The sequence below is a fragment of the Choristoneura fumiferana genome, chromosome 6 (genome assembly GCF_025370935.1).
Source record: "Choristoneura fumiferana chromosome 6, NRCan_CFum_1, whole genome shotgun sequence".
In the NCBI taxonomy this organism is placed as follows: domain Eukaryota; kingdom Metazoa; phylum Arthropoda; class Insecta; order Lepidoptera; family Tortricidae; genus Choristoneura; species Choristoneura fumiferana.
Genome location: NC_133477.1, coordinates 3,465,134 through 3,489,951, shown reverse-complemented (window position 1 = coordinate 3,489,951; position 24,818 = coordinate 3,465,134). Strand labels below are relative to the sequence as shown.

General features: G+C 36.0%; 1 protein-coding gene across 1 annotated transcript in view; it reads right to left on the bottom strand.

Moving 5' to 3' along the window:
• Cht7 (chitinase 7) overlaps positions 1-24,818 on the bottom strand; it is a 150,316-nt gene that overhangs the window by 50,703 nt on the left and 74,795 nt on the right. The window contains exons 2-5 of the mRNA XM_074088882.1: positions 21,505-21,583; positions 16,924-17,126; positions 11,511-11,748; positions 4,774-4,953 (exon numbers count right to left, since the gene is read on the bottom strand). Of these exons, the coding sequence (XP_073944983.1) occupies positions 4,774-4,953; positions 11,511-11,748; positions 16,924-17,126; positions 21,505-21,583 (700 nt within the window). The remainder of the gene's footprint in view (positions 1-4,773; positions 4,954-11,510; positions 11,749-16,923; positions 17,127-21,504; positions 21,584-24,818) is intronic.

Genomic DNA, 24,818 nt, shown 5'->3' with positions numbered 1-24,818 from the left:
ACCTAATGGGTCCCGACTGTTGAAGTTTAAGTTAGCTACTTAACTGAGTTCTAGACCACTACGTCCACGTCTTGTTTTCTTCTTTTGAGCATTTTTTAACGCAGTTAGGTTTTGATATTTAAAATTTATTGTTTTTTGTAGATTATAATTATTTCAAAAAAAAATCTAAATTTGCTTCCATAAAACCTTCTCCTGACAATAACGAACAACAAAATAAGAATAAGCGAAATCGGTCCGCCGTTCCCGAGTTTTGAGTTTTATTTGTATAGATTGAAACGATCCGTTAACATACCTCCCATTAACTGTATAATGTCAACACCTTCCTCAAATGACCATCATTATCACAAAACTGTGACCATCTATTTAGCAGCACGAGATTAATCTACGAACAGATGTTGTTTTTTGAAGCAAAATGCCAAAAGTGAGACCGCACCATTTGCATGCAACAAGGAAAAAATTTACATATCTACTGCGTAAAATTCTTGCCTCAATTTAGCAAAAAATATTGGGAAAAATTAACACCCGTCTACGGTTTACCGGTATTTATAATAAATTACCATAGCCAGATACAATATGGTTTCCTTTTGATATAAGAAATGGTATGGTTCGGAACTTATAATGATTCAAAGCCATAGTTTATAAGTGGCACATTGTATGTTAGGTTAGCTGGAAGAGATCCCTTCTTAGAGATAAGCTCGCCTTTGTTCTCCTCTTTGTGTATTTGTATTTTTATTTTTATGTGCAATAAAGAGTTTACATACATACATTGTATGTAAACTAAAGTATGAAATAGACTTACGAATCGATTTAGCATGCTTCAATACTAAAATTAATAAAAGCTTAATTTAATCAAAATATTACAAAACAAATTTATCTTAACAGCACTATGATTCAAATATCCATTGAAACCAAATAGTATTTGTTCGACCGTGGTTTTTCGACATTATGTAGAAATCCAATAACAGTTATCCGATATTGGTCGGTAATTAAAAATATCGACTAACCGTTAGTTACAACACTAGTTTGCAAGCGACAGGTGTACCGAAGCACGGTGCTCTGGTATCGATTGAACTAATTAATGGGCATCTCTAGTGGATAGTAAATTACTTCACGAATATTTAATCTTCTTAAAAGTTCGAGACTTATTTAGTTAATAGAGGTGTCGCTTTAAATTACAAATATATATTTCCGAGTTTCAAATATAAACTTATTTTGCTTACTGAATGCCATTACAATTAAGGAATAAGTACTAAACGAGGACTTAGAACATCTATCACGAGTTTTTTTTTTTCTAATTACTTTAATGTAAAAGTAGATTCGAAAGATCTTATCTATTTGGAATTTGTCGATTTCGAAGTTTTCTGTGTTTTATAAAAAAATATTTTTACGTAATTTTATACGAAGTGAGTGAGCTCATTACTTAATTATTTAAAATTGTTCGGAATTTGGCATTTTCGAAGTAGTGATTGTAAATTGCGGTCTAGTGACATTAAAATGTTTTTATATGTTTACATAACGAGGATATTGAGAAACTGTAGAATTTATGGTATCAGATATAACTGTTTGATAAAGTTATTTGATAAGATTAATGGAAATAAAGATCTTAAATATTATTATTAATTTGTTATTCATATTTTAATTTCAATATTATTATTTGAAGGTATTATAGCAATAAAGTAAAGGTTATTTATAGAGCATCCATACTAATATTATAAAAATGCGAAAGTGTTTGTGTGCTTGTATGTTTGTCCGTCTTTCACGTCGAAACGGAGCGACGGACCGACGTGATTTTTGGCATAAAGATAGTTTATGGGCCAATACTCTGCGACTCGAAACTATCTGTATACCGAATTTGTTCTAAATCAGTTCAGTGGTTTAGACGTGATGAAGTAACAAACAAACATATATACAAACTTTCGCATTTATAATATTAGTAGGGAAGTGGGATATAATTTTTTTAAGGCCATCTCATCTATAATGCTAGAAAATGTAATGCATGCTATTTAATTTAAGTTGTCCACACTTAAAGATTATGATTTAATTTCTATAAAGCTTTTCTGGACCAAAGTGACATGTGGGTGCCCCTTTATTTGTAAACCTACTACTGAAATCCCTCTATTTTAGTCAGTATCAATTTCCAGTATCTTTGCCCGGGATACAGCTGTGCCACACTGCACCTGTGCGGTGCGATGTCTGTTGTTCGCACAGAGCACTTAATAACGAGAGTCGATTTCAACTTACTTTTGCAATACAATTTATTTATTGAACTATTTTTTTATATGACTTTTTTGCGCCAAATTTTCCTGTTTTGGGACTATTTCATGTCCTTAATAAGTTTTTTTTAATTTTTAATCGTAGCAATACTTATCATACAACCGACTCGTATAGACATATCAAAATATATATATTTTATGACGGTGGAAGCATTCTGAACTTCCACTGAACGTAGATAAAGTTAGTGTTTAGTTTTGTAACTAAGGAACCCCATACAATACATCCCTGTATTATTATTCTTTTTTTGTCATTTTTTCTTTAATTTTATACTGTGGTGTAAGTATTTTATTTGTAATTATTTTATTTTGAAAAAATGACTTTCTGCCAAGTTTCTTGCGGCGCATTCTTCTTGGCAATGATGGTGTTTCCGAAAGTGCTGGTAGTTTAAAAAATAGCTTGTAAAAGGTCACATTGCGGCCTATTTACTGAATAAATGATTTGAATTTGAATTTGAATAACAAAATTGCCATGAATTAATTCGAAGCACGCAAGGAAGAAAACTTGTCCAACGAGGTTGCCCGAGATCTTTTTTGCCCACTCCAGTAATAAGTGCTTTGTGATTGCTTGCTGATATTTAGAAGCGTCGGTCGCAGATATTGCGATTCGAGATACGTTTTAAAATGAACCCTGCTTCGATCGGGAGGGTTTGAGAGAACTTGCTTGAAATATTAGCCCATCGGAGTTGCATTGATAAAAACGTAAAAAATGATACAAAAGCATCGACAAATTAAAACGGTTGTTGTGGTTTGTAAGTCTAACGTTTAGTAGCATGGTGTACGGTTGTTTTGCTCTGAAGATGAGCTCTGGGTGGGTTCGAAACGCGTCAGTGTAGTTAGGTGGTGGTGATAGATGGGTTTGTGTGATTTGTGTGGGTTCTTACAGTATGGAGGTGGAGGAACTGCATGAACACGCATATTTTGCATAAACTTAACTATCATAAGGTCGCGGGCGAGGAAGGTAATTCTTTTAGTTCATTTTTAAAAACAAAGTTTCTTTAATATGAATTTCTCGTTCTTCTTCTCTAATAAAATCGTCTCAAGACGAATGTTAGATACGAGAAGTGATTTTAAAGTGGCATTGTGTGTTTTGGCTTCGACCCGTATTGGAAAAAATATGTTTACCTCGCCCGTTGTTTTTGTATTTTGGTCGCAGCTGTGTATTTTTGTATGCATGTTTGTTTTGCTGAACTTTCAGTTCTAGGGTTAGTTTTGCATATAAATAATGCCTTTTAGCTGTGTTTATTTTCTGTGGAATATCGTTGATATGAATTTTATTAAATTATTTTGAAAATAGTATGAAGAAAAGTTATTAGATATTGATGGTTGATGGAAGTTAGTGAAAATAATACAATTAGTGACGTAAGGCACTTAAACAATGTTCACTAGCTTTTGCCCGCGGCTTCGCTAGCGTTGAAATTGGGGGAACGCGTAAAGGCTTCTTATACGCGTATAACTTTGGCCTGCGGCTTTGCTCGTGTTAAAGTTAGATTATCTTAATTCTCTTTGTAATTTTTTGACGAAATAAATTGAAAAAAATTACAACAGCTCCTTTTTAAATGCACGCTGTGCCAACGATAAAAAAAATCTTGTGTAGTAGGTACTTGTATCTGTTTAGCGGTCTGAGTATCACCGACGGAGCTGGCTGAAAATCAGCGCTGGGGTGTTCTAACGCTTCAGCATTATGCTGAGTCAATGTCCGATTTACAACCGCAATCATTGTACGAGTAGTCTAGTACCCTTCGTGTTGTCTGATTAATAATTATAATTACATATATTGTTGGGTTTTCTGTTTTCGTGAATATGTACATGTTTTCTTTCTAATTATTCCAGATATAATTTTAAAACAACTTTGAGATCTTATAAAAGCTCCCAAGCGAAATGGCCCCGAAGCGGTAAAGTTTCGTGTGCTCTGCCTACCCCATTTGGGAATACAGGCGTGATGTTTGTGTGTGTGTGTGTGTGTACTAATTACTTTATTTTTCATCATTTAAATGCTTATTTATTTTTCGATAACTATAATAACCTAAGCAACAAAAAGTTGGAAAACCCCCGACTTTGTCACTTCAAAGTTCAATATATTAAAAACGGCGGAATCGATTTTGATGAAACATGTCTAAGAACCATTACTAGAAAACCTGCTTTCAAATAAATAAAACTGCATTAAAATCGGTCCACCCGTTTAAGAGCTACGGTGCCACAGAAAGACAGACACACACACAGACATACAGACACGCATATCGGTCAAACTTTATAACACCCCTCTTTTTGCGTCGGGGGTTAAAAATAAGTGCAAAAGCGCCTGGTCGACACTACTGGAGATTGCTATTTCTCTAAACGAATTGTCAACTAGAGAATGCTGCCAGCATTTTGGATACCATGTAATGGGGGGCTTTTTTAGATTTAATATAGTAGGTATTAAGTTTTTAAATAAGGTATTTAGTATAAAGTTTTATTTAAAACGTGTATCCTTTTGTTTTTTTTTTAAGTTGGAATTACTTACCTTTCAACAGCAATACGAAGTTCTTCTTGTCGTCACCACCCTTCGGGTACTCCCAGTCGACGTCCAAACCGTCGAAGTTGCGCTCGCGCAGATAGGGAATGGCGGAGTAGATGAAGGTTTGTCTTGCGTAGCGGGAAGTCGACATCTCCTTAAATTTCTGGGTACCGAATGACCAGCCACCTGAAAGAAAAAATTGTAAGGTCAATTTGTATTTTTAATGATACAAGGACCGATTTTTTTACCTACATGGTGTTTAAAAAATATTGTACTAAAATTTAACCCACATTAAAGCTACACTGATTTGATTACTACCAATACGATAGTGGAAAAATGTTTTAACTCGAAAAAAAAAATTTAAGTGGAAGTTGAATCACAAGAAGATAAAGTTTTCGAATTTATTGTTTTTCTACTTGTATCGTACCTACCTATTAGTAATCAGTAGCCATAATGTGGATTAAAATACAGGGATTTTTCAACACTTTGTGTAGCTTCTTATTGCAGTTAGTGAAAGTTTCGAGTATCTTTTTCCCACAGGTGATTCCATAACGATAATAATCCATCATATAGGTATGTAGCTATATTACACGAACTATCCAAACATATCCGAGTGGTTAACTAGGTAACGCAAACAGCCAAACAATACGAAGTGATGTGAGACAAAAAATATCGATGTCGACATCGCAACTGATTTCACGAAGCGAATAATGCTCGGTTACGCCACGGCTCTACTTAGGGAAACGGGTGCGGTTTTTGCCGACATTCCCGTGAAAATAGGTGAAAATGGCGACAATTGTGTCGTGGGAAACCCGCGGCGGCTTAGTCGCACATGTAATAGTGATGTAGTCGTTTTTTATATCGATAGTTTTCAATGGAAGATAGAGAATATGGGATGGAACATTATTGAATCTAGAGTTTATGTAATTTCCAGTACTTACGTTAGCGTAATAAAATCATCGATACTTATGTAATAGAAGATTATTGCCAATTTTTCTATTTATAGACTGTAATTTACTGTCTTCTTTAACAATTACAAAAAATTGATTACTTAAAGCTGCCGATATAATCGTAACTTGTTAAAAAATGCGAACCCTTGCTTGAAAGTAGAAAGCTTCAGTCAAGTGGTTGCATCATAAATTCATAAGTCTAAGTTGGTCAGTAATTCTTCGATAATTAAACCATACATGCAATGATGGTTGATTATTTTTTTCTATTTTAATTGACCAATTTTTAAGCATGCAAACGGAAGTAAAGTTAGCATAACAACGGAAATTTTAATGCTGTATCTGATTTACGAAGACAGGTATCTTGCTGATATGTTAAGACTGCGAATAAAAAAACACCAGTTTCATGCGAAGAATTACGTACCACAAATAATAACTCCGAAAAAAAGTTTATGTTTTACAATTATATTTTCCACGCTTTTATTTGGCTTCATTTCTATAATTTTTGCTTCAAACCTAGCAATGAAATTCGACCTACTCTTTCTTTCATCATTACCTGCTTGTATTTTTGGTATGTACTTATAATGTATAAAAATTTGGTGGCTTTTTTCATTTGCAGCTTTTTTTTTTCAATTAAATAGTACTTATTCACAATACTAAAAGATACTTTGGGATATTTTCCAATGACTACCTAAGCTACTACGGGTAAAAAGATACAGCTTTGTTACAGACAGATAATACACACAGAGTAGATTTTTCATTATTGTTACTCCTTGGTTACGGAACGCTAAAAATCAAACTATAAAAAGGAAAAGATTTTACTTTAGAATATAGAATTTAAATAATAAAAAACACAAACAAAGAACAAAAATAGAAGCGCAGTTGTCATACTTCTTAGTTTGTAGCAATTTGTAGCATGTGTGTAGGCGTACTATACTGACACTTTTTGTAGGACCACAGAGAACATAAATTATATTTTGTTCAATGTGGGCCCCACAAAAAGGGGCCAAATATATTTAGTGAAAACATAAACTAATGGCATTGCTTTTTAATATTAATAGATTCCGTATTGTATGCCGATATAATAATTATATAACTGAACTTTAAGCAACTACGTAATTGATATTGGACATCGTAAATTTTGTTACACCATTTTATATGTCAAATAAGATGTTAAATTAACCTTAAGGCATTGTGATAAGTTTTGAAAGTTTGCACTAAATTTTGACGTGAAATCTTGCTTTTACTTGTCGATTATATAATATCTTAACACAATTATCTTAGGTACTCATGTTTAAAATAATTAACAACACTTCTTAAAAGTGACCAATTAAAACCTAAAATTGCCAGCGCCTGTATCAGTTGCCGGCGTCTAAAGCCGAGTTTAGACTTGCAAGAAAAAGCGAGGCCGTAAAGCCAACGAGTTTGTAGTGGTCAATCGAGCACCGCAATGTAATGCAACTTGCACGATTTTTCTTGCAAGTCTAAACTCGGCTTTAAATTCGTACAAAGCATTTACACTGGTCTTTCAATATCTGGACGTCTATACAAGAATTAAAATTTACTATTAAGGATCTCCCCCGCATCTATTGACGCGGAATCGGCAAAAGCCAATAAAAAAACCTTTATGTCAACGTAATAAGAGCTAAAAAGTCGTGTATCGGCTCGTATCGGCTTGGCCGACTCCTGCTGACTCGTGTACGTCTTTTTCACTCTTATTGCGTAGACATAAAGGTTTTTTCTATCAGCATTTTCCGATTCCACGTCCATAGAGTGGGAAGACCATTAGCGTTTTGTTTTCTTAATACCAACAACTCTAGGGTGAATGAGTATTTACTAGCCCAGGCTCTACCGACGTTATTGTGATCAGAAATAGGTAATAAGAAAAACCTACGCATTGCTATAAAACCCACGCCGTTTTATTAGCTTTAAATTACGTTACTGAATCGAATAAATATAACAAGCACGTATATATAAAGCTAAATAAGACTGTAAAATTTTATCTATAATTTTTTTATCGATATCTGGATTTAGGACATCACTTTTGCGAGCAAAAGGCGCACTCGCCGGCTATCCGTGCTACTGGAGCTGCGGACTTCATAGCATTATGCAAAATTGTTAGAGAGCCAACTGTGTTCGTATTGCGATTACGAAGTCAAAACTGGCTGCGGCTTTCGATGTTGGTGGCGTTTGGAACGTTATTTTCAGGGCACTTGTCCCACCGCCGACGATGAGCGAGAAGCGAGCAGAGCAAGTAACTAGAAACGAGTGGGCGAGCAGTGAAAAGCGAGTGTTCGAGCACGACGGGCGATTACTCGCTCTGCTCGCTCGAGCCGGGCGGCCGCCAAGCTAACAGCGCTGAGCGAGTATCGCTGAGCTAGTTTTATAGCTCAGCGAGTCTTAGCTCTTGTCGCTGCGACAAATGATGTAAGAGCGAGTTCTCGCCGGCAGTGTGAACCGCCAGCGATCAACTATTAATATATGTGTCTCTTTTACTCACACAGGATCTTATATCTTTTGTTCGTTTCTTGAGCGAGAAAATAGTCGATAGCCAATCGTTTCCTCGCCGGCGGTGAGACAACTGCCTAGAGGTGAGACGTACTAGACAAAACGCAGACTGAGTCTTGCGAGTACGCGTCCACAAAAAGACTAGATCCAAAGACTAGGTCCACGAGTATCTACGAGTAATTAACTCATTGCGTAAACAAAATGATTCCCGTAAATGCGCTCCCGTGATTGCGTATAAACCGTACTAGTTTTAGTAGTTTTACGAATATCGAACTACCGAATTCCGCGTCATAGTTCATTCTTCACGCTTCATATTTTTTTAATTTTAACATATTAAATACCGACTAAAAACTTCCCTTCATACTTTATACAGGCTTAGGACTGTCAGCAATTTTTATAAATTTTTCAATAAAAAAGTGTACATAATTAAGATTGGTTTTTTGGAATCTTTTTGTATTTTTTATTTCAATTCCAAATTTTTACTTTTACGGTCATCCCGTAAAACCTAAATTGAAAATACAAACTGAAATAAAGATGCACAGAAAAAACAGAAAAATAAGACCTCGGATTACCGAGGACCTGGGTTCGATTCCCAGTGATGGTCTTATTTTTCTGTTTTTTCTGTGCATCTTTATTTCAGTTTGTATTGCTAGTTTTCAAGTTGGCGGAACGGTGTCAGCCGCCGTACTCCTAAATACTCGTACGCTAAAAGAATCGCGGACGGGAACGCGTACTCACGCGTCCAAGCCAAAACCTATTCCAGTAAATACGTCTCACCTCTAGTTATTTTTTATTTTTATAAAATAAGGTGAAATTTGAGTGAGTATGGTTCATCTAATAGCAAGTAAGAATCACCATTCATGGACATTGCAACACTAGGGAATTGGAGATGCATTACCAGCCTAGAGGGCTAACATAGATCTCTGTGTCAGTAATTTCACTGGAAATCTTACACTACTTGATACCTGAACACAGCAGCGCAGGCACTCACTGTTGGTTATTTAATGTTGGGAGATAGTGAGAAATATGGCCGTAGTAATTCAGTTACGCAAGGTCTTTTATAATTTTTCGATATAAATAAATATTATCCCAAAAAATTTAATTCTAGCAATGAAATAAATTTAGACCTTTGAATTACAATTACCGTGACATGCAGACATAATACCTAAGTGTTAATAAAACACACTGATCACTGGGTCCTTCCCGTCATTTTGTAAGTGACCCGTATTTTATTTTAATATTGAAACCAGACTAGTTTTTTTTTTATATTATTTTCTTTTAGAAATCTCTGACTTAAAACGCTAACAGCCTTTGTCTTTGTATGTAACAGTTTTCGAGTACACACACTTGACCAACTGGCGTAACGAGAAAATGCCCCAGGCACGACTATAGTGCATTCGCCAACGCAGTACTACTACACTGACTAAAAAATCTAGGGATCAAGCTAAAGAAAATTCATACCATCCAAAATACGTTTCTTACGAGTATATTGCCAGTTATGCATTTAGTTTAAGATGTTTTTTCTATTGTAAATAATATATTATACCATAGTATGAGTTACTTCAGTGATTTGTTAGGTTGGTAGTCGTGCATTTTTGTTTTAAATTTAGTGTTAATCGCGTAAAAATTTCACCCAGGTTTGACAGCCTGTGGTTGCAGCGTATCGTTTCAACATTACCATACAAGTGCTGTTATGGGGAATAGAGTAAAGACTTAGTATTCACAGTCTTGTTATGTATGTTCTTATATTAGTGTTCGTGATTAAATAAATCACAGATAATAGTATAGGTGTATTTAATGAAATAAACCAGGATAGCTCATAATTTGTAGCCCTTCCTGTACGTAGGTTTTTCTTTTCTTCGTGGTGCGTTGCTCTTAGAGGAAGGGCTTTGAATTAGACCGAAACATGTCGAGGTAAACTTGACTTGAGATGCGAGGTATCTTGTTTATTTCATTAAATATGAATAAGTCTCACAGTAGTTTCATTTTCAAAGTGTAAGTACCTACAAAAAATTGTTAAACAATTCTATTTATCTTCTTTTACCTACATCATATTTTACATAGTATTTACAAAAGCCGCTTCACCACAATAGCCTATATATAGTATAAGGCATACCATTCCCAGAAAACTTGAATGAAAATTTTCCGAGAGCGGTAAATATTTTGCACAAAAATTCGTGGATTCCAAAATATTGTTGAGGTAGCTTGCTGAAGCAAAGTTGGTTTAAATAAAATTGTGAAATATTCTACTTTACACAATGATTATTGTGTTTAACCTATAACAATAAAACACAATAAAATTGCGAGTTGAACCCAGGCATCTATCGAAACTAAATAATTTGAACACACAATGGAAGCCGTTTAACTGCGAGTGTGAAGGTTACAATCTGCAATTGGTCCGTGTAAGAACTACAGCTCAAACCCAATCACTCTGTGAAGAGCACTGTCACCAACAGTTGAATATTTTTACATAGGTTAGAGACGATAATGATAATTATTGCCATTTTTTTACATAAATCTAACCCATGATTGACCACTATTTCACCTAACGAAAAGTGCACATGAAGCCAAAGGTGTATCTGGTTCAATAACAGCCTATTCACTTTAGCCTTGAAGAGCCTAGTATTTATATGGAAATACAGACGATGGGAGCGAATTACATTCCTTAGCAATTCACATTATGCAAGGGGTCCATATCGGCTCGCAAAGGTACTTTTTTTTTAAATTCGACTGGATGGCAAACGAGCAAGTGGGTCTCCTGATGGTAAGAGATCACCACCGCCCATAAACATCTGCAACACTAGGGGTGTTCCAGATGCGTTGCAAACCTAAAGGCCTAAGATGGGATACCTCAAGTGCCAGTAATTTCACCAGCTGTCTCACTCTCCACGCCGAAGCACTGCTACTTCACGGCAGGATTAGCGAGCAAGATGGTGGTAGCAATCCGGGCGGACCTTGCACAAGGTCCTTCCGCCTGCAAAACCTTACTTATTGAAAGTCCAAATGTAATCTTGTCAGAATGATCGTTTACCATAACTCTTTTTTCTCTGAATCCAATAATTGTTCAGAATTGTTATAAAACAAAACTAACCTAACTTATAGTTTTCTATACGATGACCATTTAAAAATTTAAGGTTTCAGTGGGAAAAGATTATGACAAACGATGATTCGGTCAAAAATTACGGTATGACTAGCGAAGAGTATGCGAACTCAACTTATGAAAAGACGAAAGACAAAGCGAACTGATACGATACAAATAGCAATGATATTCTGCAAAACCAAACTCACCAATAGCAAGCAGGGTCTTCAATTTCGGGTTGGCTTTCTTTAAAGCGTTAATTCTGTCATATAATCCTGTTTTGCCATCCTTCGTCTCGTCGTTTGATTCAAATGAGCTCAGCTTGCCTTTCTTGAGCCATCCGAAGGCGAAGATTAGGTGGGTGCAGAGATCAGGTTGGATATCTTCCGGGGTGAACTTGCCGATCTTGGTACGATATTGGGACCAGTTTGTGTAGTAGCAGACGACCTGTGGGAAACAAATTAGGTTCAGTAATTTTCTAATCGATCACTATCAATGTGGACGTAGGTTTTATACTTTTATCCGTCGAGCGACCCGGAGGTGTACCAAGCGCCTAGCGAAGTTTGTCCGCATCTGCGCTATAGTCGCTCTCACTGAGTTTTTTTTTTGGTCACTGACAGGTGACGATAAGCATACGGGGGTCTGCCTGGGTCGCTCGGTTAATAAGATTATGTGCTGCAAAAGCTTTAAACAATATCAGATCAAATGTTATTTCCGTTTGATTTAATATTTAACTGATTTAACTTCTAATAACTACACACAAAACAAGGAAGAAGAATAGAGATTTCAAAAAAATGTATAATCAAATAATTGATCACAATTTAACACAATCAAAACAAATGTGTAACGTGTGGTGTCGGGTTAGAATAACACCTCTCCATTTCTTCCGTGGATGTCGTAAGAGGCGACTGAGGATATATATTAAGGTATACCGTAGGCAACAGTCTAGCAACCTGTCACTATTGTACCGTTTTTGTAAAACTTGAAATCTAAAATTGCTAAATGTAACTCCGAAGCGGTAACGTTTCGTGTGCTCTGCCTACCCCATTTGGGAATACAGGCGTGATGTTTGTGTGTTGTGTGTGTCAAAACAAATGACTGTGCGGCCAAGTTCAACTAGATGTGATTTCAGTTGTTTTAACAACCTAACTATCATGTCCTACATAAAATTTCAATGTTATGTCATAATGCAAAGTAATCGTCTATTAAAATGATAATATCCATCATCATCATCATCCCAGCCTATATAAGTCCCACTGCAGGGCAAAGGCCTCCTCTCGGAATAAGAGGGCTTGGGCAGTAGTTCCCACGCGGGCCCAGTGCGGATTGGGAACTTCACACACACCGTTGAATTGCTTCGCAGGTTTGTTGTGCAGGTTTCCTCACGATGTTTTCCTTCACCGTAAAGCTCGTGGTAAATTTCAAATGTAATTCCGCACATGAATTTCGAAAAACTCAGAGGTGCGAGCCATAATTATATAATATCCATGTGGGCATCAAATCCGATGACATTTGATTATGTTCGTGGCGGTCATCGAGTCTTTATTTGGCTATACTAGTCAGCAGCCTAGATCCAAAACTTGTTTCCAAACGACTTTTATTTAGGTGCAACTGTTTTTTAGGGTTCTGTAGCCAAAATGGCAAAAACGGAACCCTTATAGTTTCACCATGTCTGTCTGTCTATCTGTGTGTCTATCTGTCTGTCGGCTTTGCGCAGGAACTTTCAATGCTAGAAAACTGCAATTTTGCACGAGTATATATGTAAACTATGCCGACAAAATGGTATAATAAAAAAATGAAAAAAATTTTTTTTTGTGTACCTCCCATAGGCGGGTGGATGCGACCGCGATGCGGCGGCATCGTGATGCGGGTGGGTGGACATTTAAAAAAATCAGGAGAGAAGGTTGGATGCAAAAATTTAAAAAAAATCAGGATGGTAATAAGTATATCAAACTTACAAGGAAAACTATGAAAGTTAAGTTTTCTTGAGAATTATTAGTAGTTTAAGAGTAAATAGCAGCCAAAGATATAAAATATACCTAAACTTGGAATATTCACCCATATTGCTTAATATATTGCTTATTTTTTTCGTAATGGCTACGAAACCCTATTTCGGGCGTGTCCGACACGCTCTTGGCTAGTTTTTTTAATTACTATTACTTTAATTTAATAATTACTCGCGGCTTCACACGCGTAAATCATAACATCCAGCAGTTGAATTGAAATCTGGGAATTGTCGGGAATGAAAATACGATCCCGTGGGAATATTGGAATAGAAAGTAGCCCACGTGTTATTCCAGTCGTCCAGCTACCACATCCAAATCCGTCCACCAATTTTAGTGTGAAGGAGTATCAAATAAAAAAATCCGTAGAATTCCCTAATATTATTATACCGTTGTTTTCGTTGATGTTTCACTAAAACCTTGTGCCACATGACTTTAATCCCAGCTGTTGACATTTCAAGATTTTATCGCTATCCCGTGGGAACATCGGGATAAAAAGTAGCCTATGTGTTATTCCAGACGTCCAGCTTTCTACATACTAAATTTCAGATAAATGGGCCAATCAACTTTTTTACCGACACTAATCTGTCCGCGACATTTTTCATATTTGCAGATTTTTGTAAGTAAACATGTTTTTTCTGTAATTTAGTAGATGGTGTACATGAATACATGCCATTCTACGTAACTTTAAGCTATTAAACCGTGAAATATCTTGTTGGAAGTACGATTTTTTGGTAACGCAGGAGACGCCCAAAGTGTCGGTAAAATAGTTGATTGGCCCAAATTCGGCCAGCCGTTTTATCGTGAAAGAGTAACAAACATACACACATACACACACTCACAAACTTTTGCGTTTATAAAATTGCGTATACTTATAGTAGGATATATCAATGACCAGTACCCATTATTCCAGATGAAACATTAATGACATTTCCCTTTTAAGGCATTTAAGCTACCCAGAATCCAAATAGTAAAGCATTATAAGCTTTACACTTTAAATAATAAGGCCCTTAGAAACCGCAAAACGCTTAAGCAAATACGCGTTTTGAAGGCTAACAACTTCACGCTCAAAAGCTTATATATATCCGCGTTGCATTTCGTGAAAAAAACAACATACGAGTTCCATTGCTAGCTTGAAACACACTCTTAAAACGGTTGGATACAGTTCAGAGCGGTATGAACAGCTGGTTCTAGCTGTAGAGTTAAGTTTGTTGCTTGGATCTTAGTAAGGCGGTCTTTTCCTGGCAAGTTCACAGTGAGACCACTTTCCTAAATGTATTTACCGGAACAGAGTAATTCTATGTATCCTGTCGTTTTCTACAGCTAATAGCTGCTTAATACCAGTTTGAAAAGTAGAACATTCCGTGGTACAGTCGGAAATTCCGTTTTATGGCAAGTTTTACAACTACTGGTGTCAATTATATTTTTATTTTTTTTCTGTACGAAACAATCAAAACCAAATAAAATTTATCTTGTCCCAAAGCAAGTAACGTACCCACTCCAAATAATTTCCACGCCTTATACATTGGATAAGAAACTATAAGATGTTTGTAACTAAATATTTCTCATTTTTGATACTGATTCTGAAGCAAAGTTTGTGTTATGGGGACCCAGCAACGGATAAACATACTTAGATAGATTAAGATTAGAACACCCACGATTAGAACACCACTCGGCTGTCAGGTCGTCAACAGTCAATAGTAAGCTTTTGTAAAAAAAAGTTTTTGATGTAAGTTTCATTTGATGACTGTACATTTTATTGACTGTAATTGCTTGCCAAGTTTTAACTCAATCTGATACCAAGAAGTGGTCGAAGCATAATTCGAAAATTTAAAACCACAATGCATAAACGTTGCGAGTTAAATAAAAGCTTGTAAAAAAACATGATTGAAAATCAAAATGTTTACGAAGAAAATTATTGTTGACTAGCTGGTGCCCGCGGCTCCGCACCCGGTGTAGTTTTTTTTTTTAATTCTAAATCTGTCAGGAGCAAACACAACAAAAAAAGAATTAGCGAAAGCGGTCCAGCCGTTCACGCGTGATGCCGTGACAATGGAAAATAGGGATTCATTTTTATATAATAAGATTTTATTTTGTATACATAACGAAGAAGGGAAAAAAACGAGTGAGTCTCGTAATGGTTAGCGCCTACATTCAACCGCACCACCAAATGGATTGGCGATGCCTTGACAACCTATAATGTTAAGATGGAGACCTTTTTGTGGCCGACTTTGGCTTCGATACTCTCAACGTCGTTACACATTACAAGCACTGCTGCTTAACGGCAGCATTAGTAAGTAAAATAGTAATAGTGTAGCAACCCGGATAGATCTTGCAAAAGGTCTTAACATCCGGCAATCACTTTGTTCAAGAGTGCGAGGTGGTCAAGTTTTTTCAATGTAATGTCGATCCATTATAAAGTGTGTTGTCGGACGTTGTCACCTCTAATCAAAAGTGGCGTGAGTTGCTTCAAGACGAACGTAGTTGTGCCCGACTTAGCTGAAGGGTACTTCCGTGCCTCCTAATTCAATGCCTCTCACGTTTAATTCTAATTCATATGAATGTGAAAATGAAAAAGTTTATTTGGGTGTTTTCACATGGTTTACAGACGAGGTTGGAGACTCTTATTAAGCAAAAAGTATGCTTGTGAGTATGAGTTTGTTTTTACACTTAAAGTATTCTAGAATTTTGTATAAACATAGCGTGACACCCTGGGAAAGACATAGTTTTATCCCGAAAAACAGTAAGTAAATAAGTTTGGTAGTAAAGTCATGGGCTACTATTTAACACAATAGAACGAAGAAACTTAAAGTGCCTAATAAAAATCTAAATCAAACTTTAATTATTTACATGTTCGCGGTAACTTTTGTAATAACTTTGAACTATAGAATTCAAATTGACATGCCAACTTTAATTACAAAATGGAGAAGTACTTTTACCGCGTCCTTTCTTTCACAGGTCGGCCAACATTAGACAGGGTCTTCAGTCTTGTGTTGTCAACATTCTTAGAATGGCTACAAAGCATTTTGGAAGCTGAGGATTTTTTTAGGTCGAGTCTTTGATTACTCGTTTTTAGTTTTTAATTATATAATATGAGGTACTTTATAGGATATGGGGGCGTACAGTAGAAACAACCATTACGACTAGGAAAGGGAGGGCTCATGGTGGCAGACTTTAACCGGCTTACAGCAGAGGATTGGAACTTCTTCCCTGAGACTGTATTCTCTAAACGTCTGGGCCTTATAAAATCTAGGGTATAGGTACGGGTAACATGGTTGTGATCAAACTCAACCCTTTAAACCTAGGTATTAAAAAACTGTGTGTGGGAAGCCGTGGTGGCGTGGGAAGCCGTGGTGGCCGAGTGGTTTGACCTATGGCCTCTCAAGCAGAGGATCATGGGTTCAAACCTCGGCTCGCACCTCTGAGTTTTTCGAAATTCATGTGCGGAATTACATTTGAAATTTACCACGAGCTTTACGATGAAGGAAAACATCGTGAGGAAACCTGCACAAACCGAATCCGCACTGGGCCCAAGCCCTCTCATTCTGAGGGGTGGCCTGTGCCCTGCAGTGGAACGTATATAGGCTGGGATGATGATGATTAAAAAACTACTACTAACCTTATAACCATCTTTGTCTTTGTGATCTTCAGTCGCCACTGAGTTGTCGATCGCAGCCGAAGACTTCCGACTGGCTATGCTCGGGCGACTGCGTATCTTCGGCCTGTTCACGCTAGCCGATATCACTTGGTCTGTGGACCGTGATACGCTAGTTGAGACTGAGGTCGACACTTTCGTAGGTTTGCGCAGTCTTCTTCGGACAGCTGTAAAGAAAAAAAATTGTAAGCTAGGTATTTTTATAAAGAGAGGACACGGCCTGAGCCTAAAGTTTGTTATACGAACGTTTCGATAGCGTTCTCGTTAAAGTTGCCTATTATTAAACATTTAGAAAACAGTTTTTTAATTATATGAAAAAAGTTCAATATCTCAAAAACGGCTGAACCATCGCTAGAAAACCTGCTTTCGAATTAAAAAAATCACATTCAAATCGATGTACCCGTTTAAGAGCTACGGTGCCACAGACAGACAGACGCACGACATAGCATATGATGCGAGTCCTTTTGGCATCACACTACAGCACAACGTCTCTAATTTTTCTCTCTTCTTCTATTTATGTTTTTACTGTCTTTGTTGTGATGTAGTGTGTTTTCTATGTCAATAAATGTTGTGAATTAATATTATTGTTATTAATATTCCTGTCCAGCGGTGGTGTAGGGGTTATAGCACGCAGCACGGATTGCTGAGGACCTGGGTTCGATTCCAGCGCTGGTCTCTTTTTTTGGTTTTTCTGCGCATCCATGTCTCAGTTTGTATTTTCGATATGGTTTCACGGATACCCGTACAAGTAACAAATTTGGAGTTGAAATAAAAAAAAATACAAAAGACTCAAAAAAAAATGATAAATATTGTGAGTTTGAGTTTAATAGCGGTCAAATTTACAACACCCCTCTTTTTGCGTCGGGGGCTTAAAACAAAGAAGTTAGGAGATTAGTTCGATAAAGTTTCATGTCACTTCAGACCTTGGCACATTAGGACTTGCGTACAGACGTGATGTTACGGTCCCCTATTACCGAACTGTGACCCGCTTATCTTTGTCATCTTTTGTTTGATTGAAAAAATATTGAAAAACATGCCCAATATTTTTTATAATCGACTAATTATATATTTCTTTCACTCAGGATGTTATCCAATTACTTGGTGAAAGGTATGAATCATTCCAGGCCTGACTCACACTTGGTTTTTTATAGCCTTAAAATCTTTTTACTAATGTTGACGGCAAAGTTTATAAAACGTATCAGCGTAAACATATTCTTTTATCCAAATGAGACAACTTTAGAACAGGTTTGATAAAATTCTGGTATTTATATCCACGTAGCAACCCGACGAGTATCTAAATGCCATGTGATTGTAAAAACATGTTCAGAACAGACAGAAACTTAAAGGAAGGTACTCGCAAAATACAATACAATTCAATACAAATATTCTTTATTGCACACCACAAATCAGTACAAAAAATCTATATTACACATACATTCAGGGTAGACAATAGGCGGTCTTATCGCTTAAAAGCGATCACTCTCAGAGAACCATATATAAATATATAAAAAAAACAAATATTCTTGTTAATTTATACGAAAACGAGTTTTTTGCTGACTGTACTTTTTGTTGACTGTAGGTACTTGTATTGTAATCCAACCTACGTGTGTATAGCAAATTTAGTCAATCCGACCACTGAAAGTGGGTTGAAATGAATTTGCAAGATTTGACCCCAAAAAAATAACATCAAACATGGTAAGTTACATAAAGGCTTGTAAAACCATCCAAGTGCGAGTTGGATTAGCACGCCGAGAGTTCCGTAAACAGTTCCTTTTGAGGTACTGAACCCTAAAAACCCTCTGAGGTACGTCTGAATTGGGACGGCCAAATAATGAGCAGGAAATTCATACATATCGTACAAAAAGAAAATCATATTCAGATAGAAACATATAGATTCTAAGACAGAAATTCAAATACTTTTAGAATCGATTCGTGGAACAAGTCCCATACATTTACTTACATTTCATTACTACGTGCGCCCAGACAATGAGTAAGGACCGTTCTCTAGAAAAAGGAGAGCCGAAACAGACGGGTTTAAACCTTTGTAAAGATCCTTACAAAAATCTATAGGTATCACTATTTTTTCATTATTCTACAAATCAAATGTTGTAAGACTGAAATTCGAAATTTGGCAGACAGCTTAAATACAGTCCCCAGCACCAATATCTGATAGCAAAGCGTGCATAAATATCTGATACGACTCTATTTCTAGGGCGGGTAGGACGTGTCAGATATTTTTGCACGCTCCGCTGCGGCAGATATTAATGCAGGAGACTGTACCTATCATAAAGGTGTTTTAATTAAGTATTATTAAAAATATCTACTAGATAGAAAACTAGCTTGTCTTATATGTATTCATCTTCGGAGAAGCCGTGGACAGAAGACTTAGAAGATGCTAGAGGGACACCTCCGAAAGTCCTAAACTGGTTAAAAATCTATCACTATTAGATACCTAACTATTTCAGATCAATACAGCTATTAACTCTTTATTCAGGAAACATGCAGTTTTTCAGGATATACGTACTTATACTTAAGTTTAAAATTTGGCCTAGAAAGTATTTTTTTAAATTTTGTGATATTGAATTATTTTGTATTTTTAAGTATCTCAAAACCTGGAAGTTTTATTAAATATCAAATATCAAAATATCACGGGACAATTTACACCAAATGACCTAGTCCCAAAGTAAGCTTTGCAAAGCTTGTGTTATGGGTACTAAGGAACGGATAAATATAATTATATAGATAGAAACATACTTAAATACATATTAAACACCCAAGACTCAAGAACAAACATTCGTATTTTTCATTCAAATATCTGCCCCGACACGGGAATCGAACCCGGGATCTCAAGCTTCGTAGTAAGGTTCTCTAACCACTAGGCCATCTGGTCGTCTGAAGTCGTATTAAGGTCAAAACATCATTTTTTTTAAACCCTAGGATTTAAATTGACATTCTAACAACCATATTTCATCTGAGTAATAAAACCGGTTTCATTCCCATCTCAACAATTCCATTTCGCCAACAAAATTATCCGAAACAATAACGCACGACAAATTCGCATACAAGCAATTCCTGGCCACTATTTTCCAATCTGTTCCGAGTAATAAAATTTCCTACACATTTAGAATTCAAGTGCTCATGAGGGGCGCGTAGTAAATGATAGGTTCTGTCCCCCAAACGAAAATCAACCGAAAATGCTCATTGTTCAAGCTTCAATTTGCAGATAGCGGGACCAAGATGTTTTTGAAAACGCGAATGGGAAAAATTGTTTTAACTCTTAGTTATGTTAGGTATAAGATTTTGGTACTCGTATAGGTTTGTATCGTTTTCTCCCGTGTGAAAAGAATTTAAGGCGTTCTCTGTTTATCCTCTTGAAATCGGTTATGGGGTTATTTTTCCCGAGGACTTTCAATGAAACGTATTTGTCGTTATGGCAAGGGACCTTTTTTGGTATTTTATTACAGCTTTTGCTAAAATGTAGGCTTTTTCCAGGCCAGTGTGTTATCTTAATTCTCATCTATGCCATTAGGAGACGACAGGATAATTGCTGGTCAGATTTTGCCCAAAAAAAAGTTTCTAGTCCTATGTTAGTCGTTATTGTAAAATTACGAATGCTTTGATTGGTACTTCTTGACGTTAAAATGGCTGGGCGGTTTTAGATGAAACCTGGTATGAAGATAGCTGAATATAGAATAACACATTGGCAACATTTTATCCCAATATTCCCACGGGATCGGGATAAAATCTCGAAATCTCATCCGCTGGAAATATAATAATTAAATGTGGCTCTGTTTATAATGCAACGTCAATAAAACCACGATGAGGAATTTAGTATAATCCCTGAATTTAGTATAATACCTGAATTTAGTATAATACCTGAATTTAGTATAATACCTGAATTTAGTATAATACCTGAATTTAGTATAATCCCTGAATTTAGTATAATACCTGAATTTAGTATAATCCTTGAATTTCAATTCAACTGCTGAATCTAATGACTAAGTACTAATGTACACTAATTTTGTAACAATTATAGCCTCTGAAAATTAGTAGAGGTAAGTTCATTTTTAAATTAGAAGATAGGTGGAAAGAATCCCATAAAAGCTGTAAAAATATTTTTTTATTTGAAGTGAGCAATAAAAACGTCCCAAAGTGACGTGTGCTGGGTGTCGCAGTCGAATAAATTGTGGTATTAACAGCCATAAATCTCGACAGTGCACAGCTGAATGGACGTCAATAATGTAACGTTTTTTGGACCGATTTTGGAGGAAATACGTTGCAAATTTATTTAAATGCCACACTCAGAAGTGTCAGTTAACTTTACAGATAAAAGCTTATGCTTCCGGTAAAACTTGAAAATAACTCGCTGGTTAATTAACAGCCTAACACTTTAGCCTGAAAAGCCTTAGGTTGTATATGTATGTGTCCGGAAATATAACTTAAGCTATCAATGGATGAACGCCACTTTCGCCTGGTCGTCACGTCAGTTGGTTGTATTTACTTGTAGTGTGATACTGCTACAGGTGGTTGATAAAAAATACTTACTGGTTGAATCTGAGGTGGGAGCAATAACGGCGAGTATCAACACCACGGTGGCTGTCCACCGAAGTAATCTGGGTGGCCACTGAAACAAACAAAATAACACATTATTATGGGTCAACATTTATAACGGAGAAGAAACAAAATCATACCAACTTCAACAGTACTTGTGTCTTCGTTCATCGGACTGTGGCAAATTTTTCAATTTTTTTTCCGCGATTCTTACTTGCTTATATTAAGTACAAGTAATTTTTATTGTGATATAAAAAGCATTTGATTTGCATTTCTACACTGCTTATCATTATAAGTACAATAAAGGTTATAAAAGGGCATTTTCACTTAAATGGCGCTATAATTTTTTTTTCTTAATTAGGTATTTCTGGGTTCACCTTACTCAGAATCACAGTAATCAGAGTAAGGAGAACCCAGAATCACCCAATAATATGCCCAGAATATTATTTTAAGAGAATAATGGCAGACAAAACAAGGTCTAAAAAAACCAAAATAATTAAAATTAATCATCAAAGCTAAAATAAGGTTTATTAGAAAACATTATAGGAAAACTTTCACCTGAATCGGAATAATAGTACCTATTTTAATACTTAGAAGAATATTAAAGTAAGGTTGCACTTCAATGAAGTTTGCCAGCAAGTCATATACCTAGCCATACAACGGTTTTATTTTATCGACATACTAATATCATCCTACACAAAATCTCAATATAAAATGCTTCAATTTTTACCTCATCATAAAATACCGTCTAAACAGCCCAAAAACAAATCGTGGCAAATTCAATCCATGATCACACCTCGTCCCTATTTCCGCAGCCATTTTTATAATGCGGCGTTCGTGATCCGGAATATTCCAGAATTTTCCGGATTGAACCGGCTTGAATCAGATAAGAGGGTGATCAATGGATGGATTTGTTTACGAGGTTGATTAAATTTGATGGCCCCTGGAGCTGATTTTGATCGAAAATGAAGACTATGAGCTTTGAGAGTGATTCATAGGTTTTTATTTAGTTGTTATAGAAAAAAATATAAAGAGATTTTGAAGGTGTTAAAACTTTTAAAGTTCCCCTCTTTCTTTGACTTTAAAGTAGTAGATAAACCTACTGGTCTCACTTTACGAAACGCCAATTAATGTGGGATCGTGTGAAGAAAAACAAACTTTTCGAATTAAAGTAAGAAAAAGTGTACTAAAAAATAAAACTATAATACACTGACATCAAGAGAAATAACGAAAATCACAACTAGCAAGTAGGCTCACCCGATCAAAACCCAAATCAAATCTCTTTCACTCACTCGCTCGTCTCATTCACTCCGCAGTAGTCTTCAGTCATTCAGTCGCTCGTTTAAATCAAATCATTCCCACATTAATTACAAAACCATAAGAAGAAACAAGTTTTTAAATTTGCAAAAATAAACTGTACACATTTTACTGCCTACTACAATATTAAAGCCAAACTCAGCTAACCAGATTTTTATTCAACAAAAAATGTAGGTTTTGGTTTAGCGAATCAAAGCCTCAATGAGGAAAAAAGGAAGGCTCTTTATTGCACTTACAGGTAAACTTAAAAAGGATGACCTGTTGTATGTAGTAGTAACGTGTCTGTATAGATAAGACAACGTTCCTTTCGAAAAATTACTTAAGTCCCACGAAAAAAAAACGGAGGAGGTTATCAAGTCGACGCGTATATTTTTTTATTTATGTATGACCACGCATAACTTTTTACAGAGTAGTCCGATTTTGATGATTCTTTTTTATCGGAATGTGTATATACCCCGAGAGTGGTCCCATTTAAATTTGGAAAAATATTCCTACTCTAAGGGTAGGAAAACAGGGTATGATTGATTGTTCAGTCACTGATTTTACTGTATGACCAGGCATAACTTTTTACAGAGTAGTCTGATTTTCATAATTCTTTTTTTATTGGATAGGGTAAACGTTGAAATTGGTATTATATTTGGAATAAAATACCCCTAGGGTGGAAAAAAAGTATAAAATAAAAACTTTTTAACAAAAAAAATTAACCGCCGAAAAAACTGACATAATACTTTTTTTGTTTGAGCTTAATCTAGGTACCAGTTTGAATTCGGTGCCTCAGCACTAACCAGGAGGAGTGGACCTATAGTCATCTACCTGAAGGGCTTCTATCACTCATCAGCTCTTCTTAACTTTTTTACCTATAATGTTATAACTTATAGCGGTCGATTTCCAAAAGCATCCGATGCAGTTTGCTTTTTGCTAGTACCATGTGAAACGTTTTTAACGAAGCTTAAAAAACAAAGTCGGAACTTGCGCCATGCGGGTTCCGTTCGGAGTTCATTGTTTTTTTGCAACTACAGAATAAAGCCGTTCCTTCATTTGTATTTTAAAACCGCAGAGGATCAGTTAAACGCCAATCATGAGAGGACATCGTAGTGTAGTGTGAAGCGGAGTGGAATAAAGGACTGTGCAAGTGCGTGGTAAAACCAAATACATAAGTCAAAATAATTGAGCGTTGACAAAATATCCCTTAGCAAAATATCTACAATTAAAATTCATATAAAATAAATCGAATTGGATATCGGCTTTGACTGCGTACCCCTTTCTGCAAATAGTTTATTTTGATGGATATTCACAACGAATTTATAGCTCATGAATTCGCGTGCGTAACACCTGGCCCTATACCACGAAGTGCAAAACTCGAACTTCGTATGTTGCCGTCCCGCTGATGCTTGAGTCATTTAATATGCGAGTAAAAGGGACGGTACGATACGAACTTCGACCTTTGAGTTTCGTAGTAGCCCTGCAGAAGGCTAAAACCAAGACAGGTCTATTGAATGACTTTTTTTACCCCTAGCTTAAAACGGAGAGGAGTAAATTTAACGTTCTTATCTGCGGCCTGTGGCTCTACTTATCTATAGCATTGTCCCAATGAATGGTAGAAAGGATGGTCCGATTTAAAAGCTTTTTTTACCACTAAAATGCTACTGAACTCCGATGGGTCTTAGCTAAGTTTTTTCAAAATATGTTGAATAAAAATGACGGCGCTTTTGACTTTTATTTTTTGAAGTGGTTGCGCTGTTTTAAGCTATGGATTTAATTAGCCGACGCAGGATTTGGCCGTTTATTCGGAGAAGTTGTGGAGTTATAGTTGGCTTGTTATTTTTTGTACTCACTAATGAAATGCCAATTTTAATAGCACGAAATTTTTAAATGGAATAAATTGAAAATCCATTTATTCAAAGCTTACTGAACTTTTATAATTAGAAAGTTTTTAAATTTGGCAAATGATTTTTAAAGTTTACTCACATCGGATTCAGAATCGGTGCTAC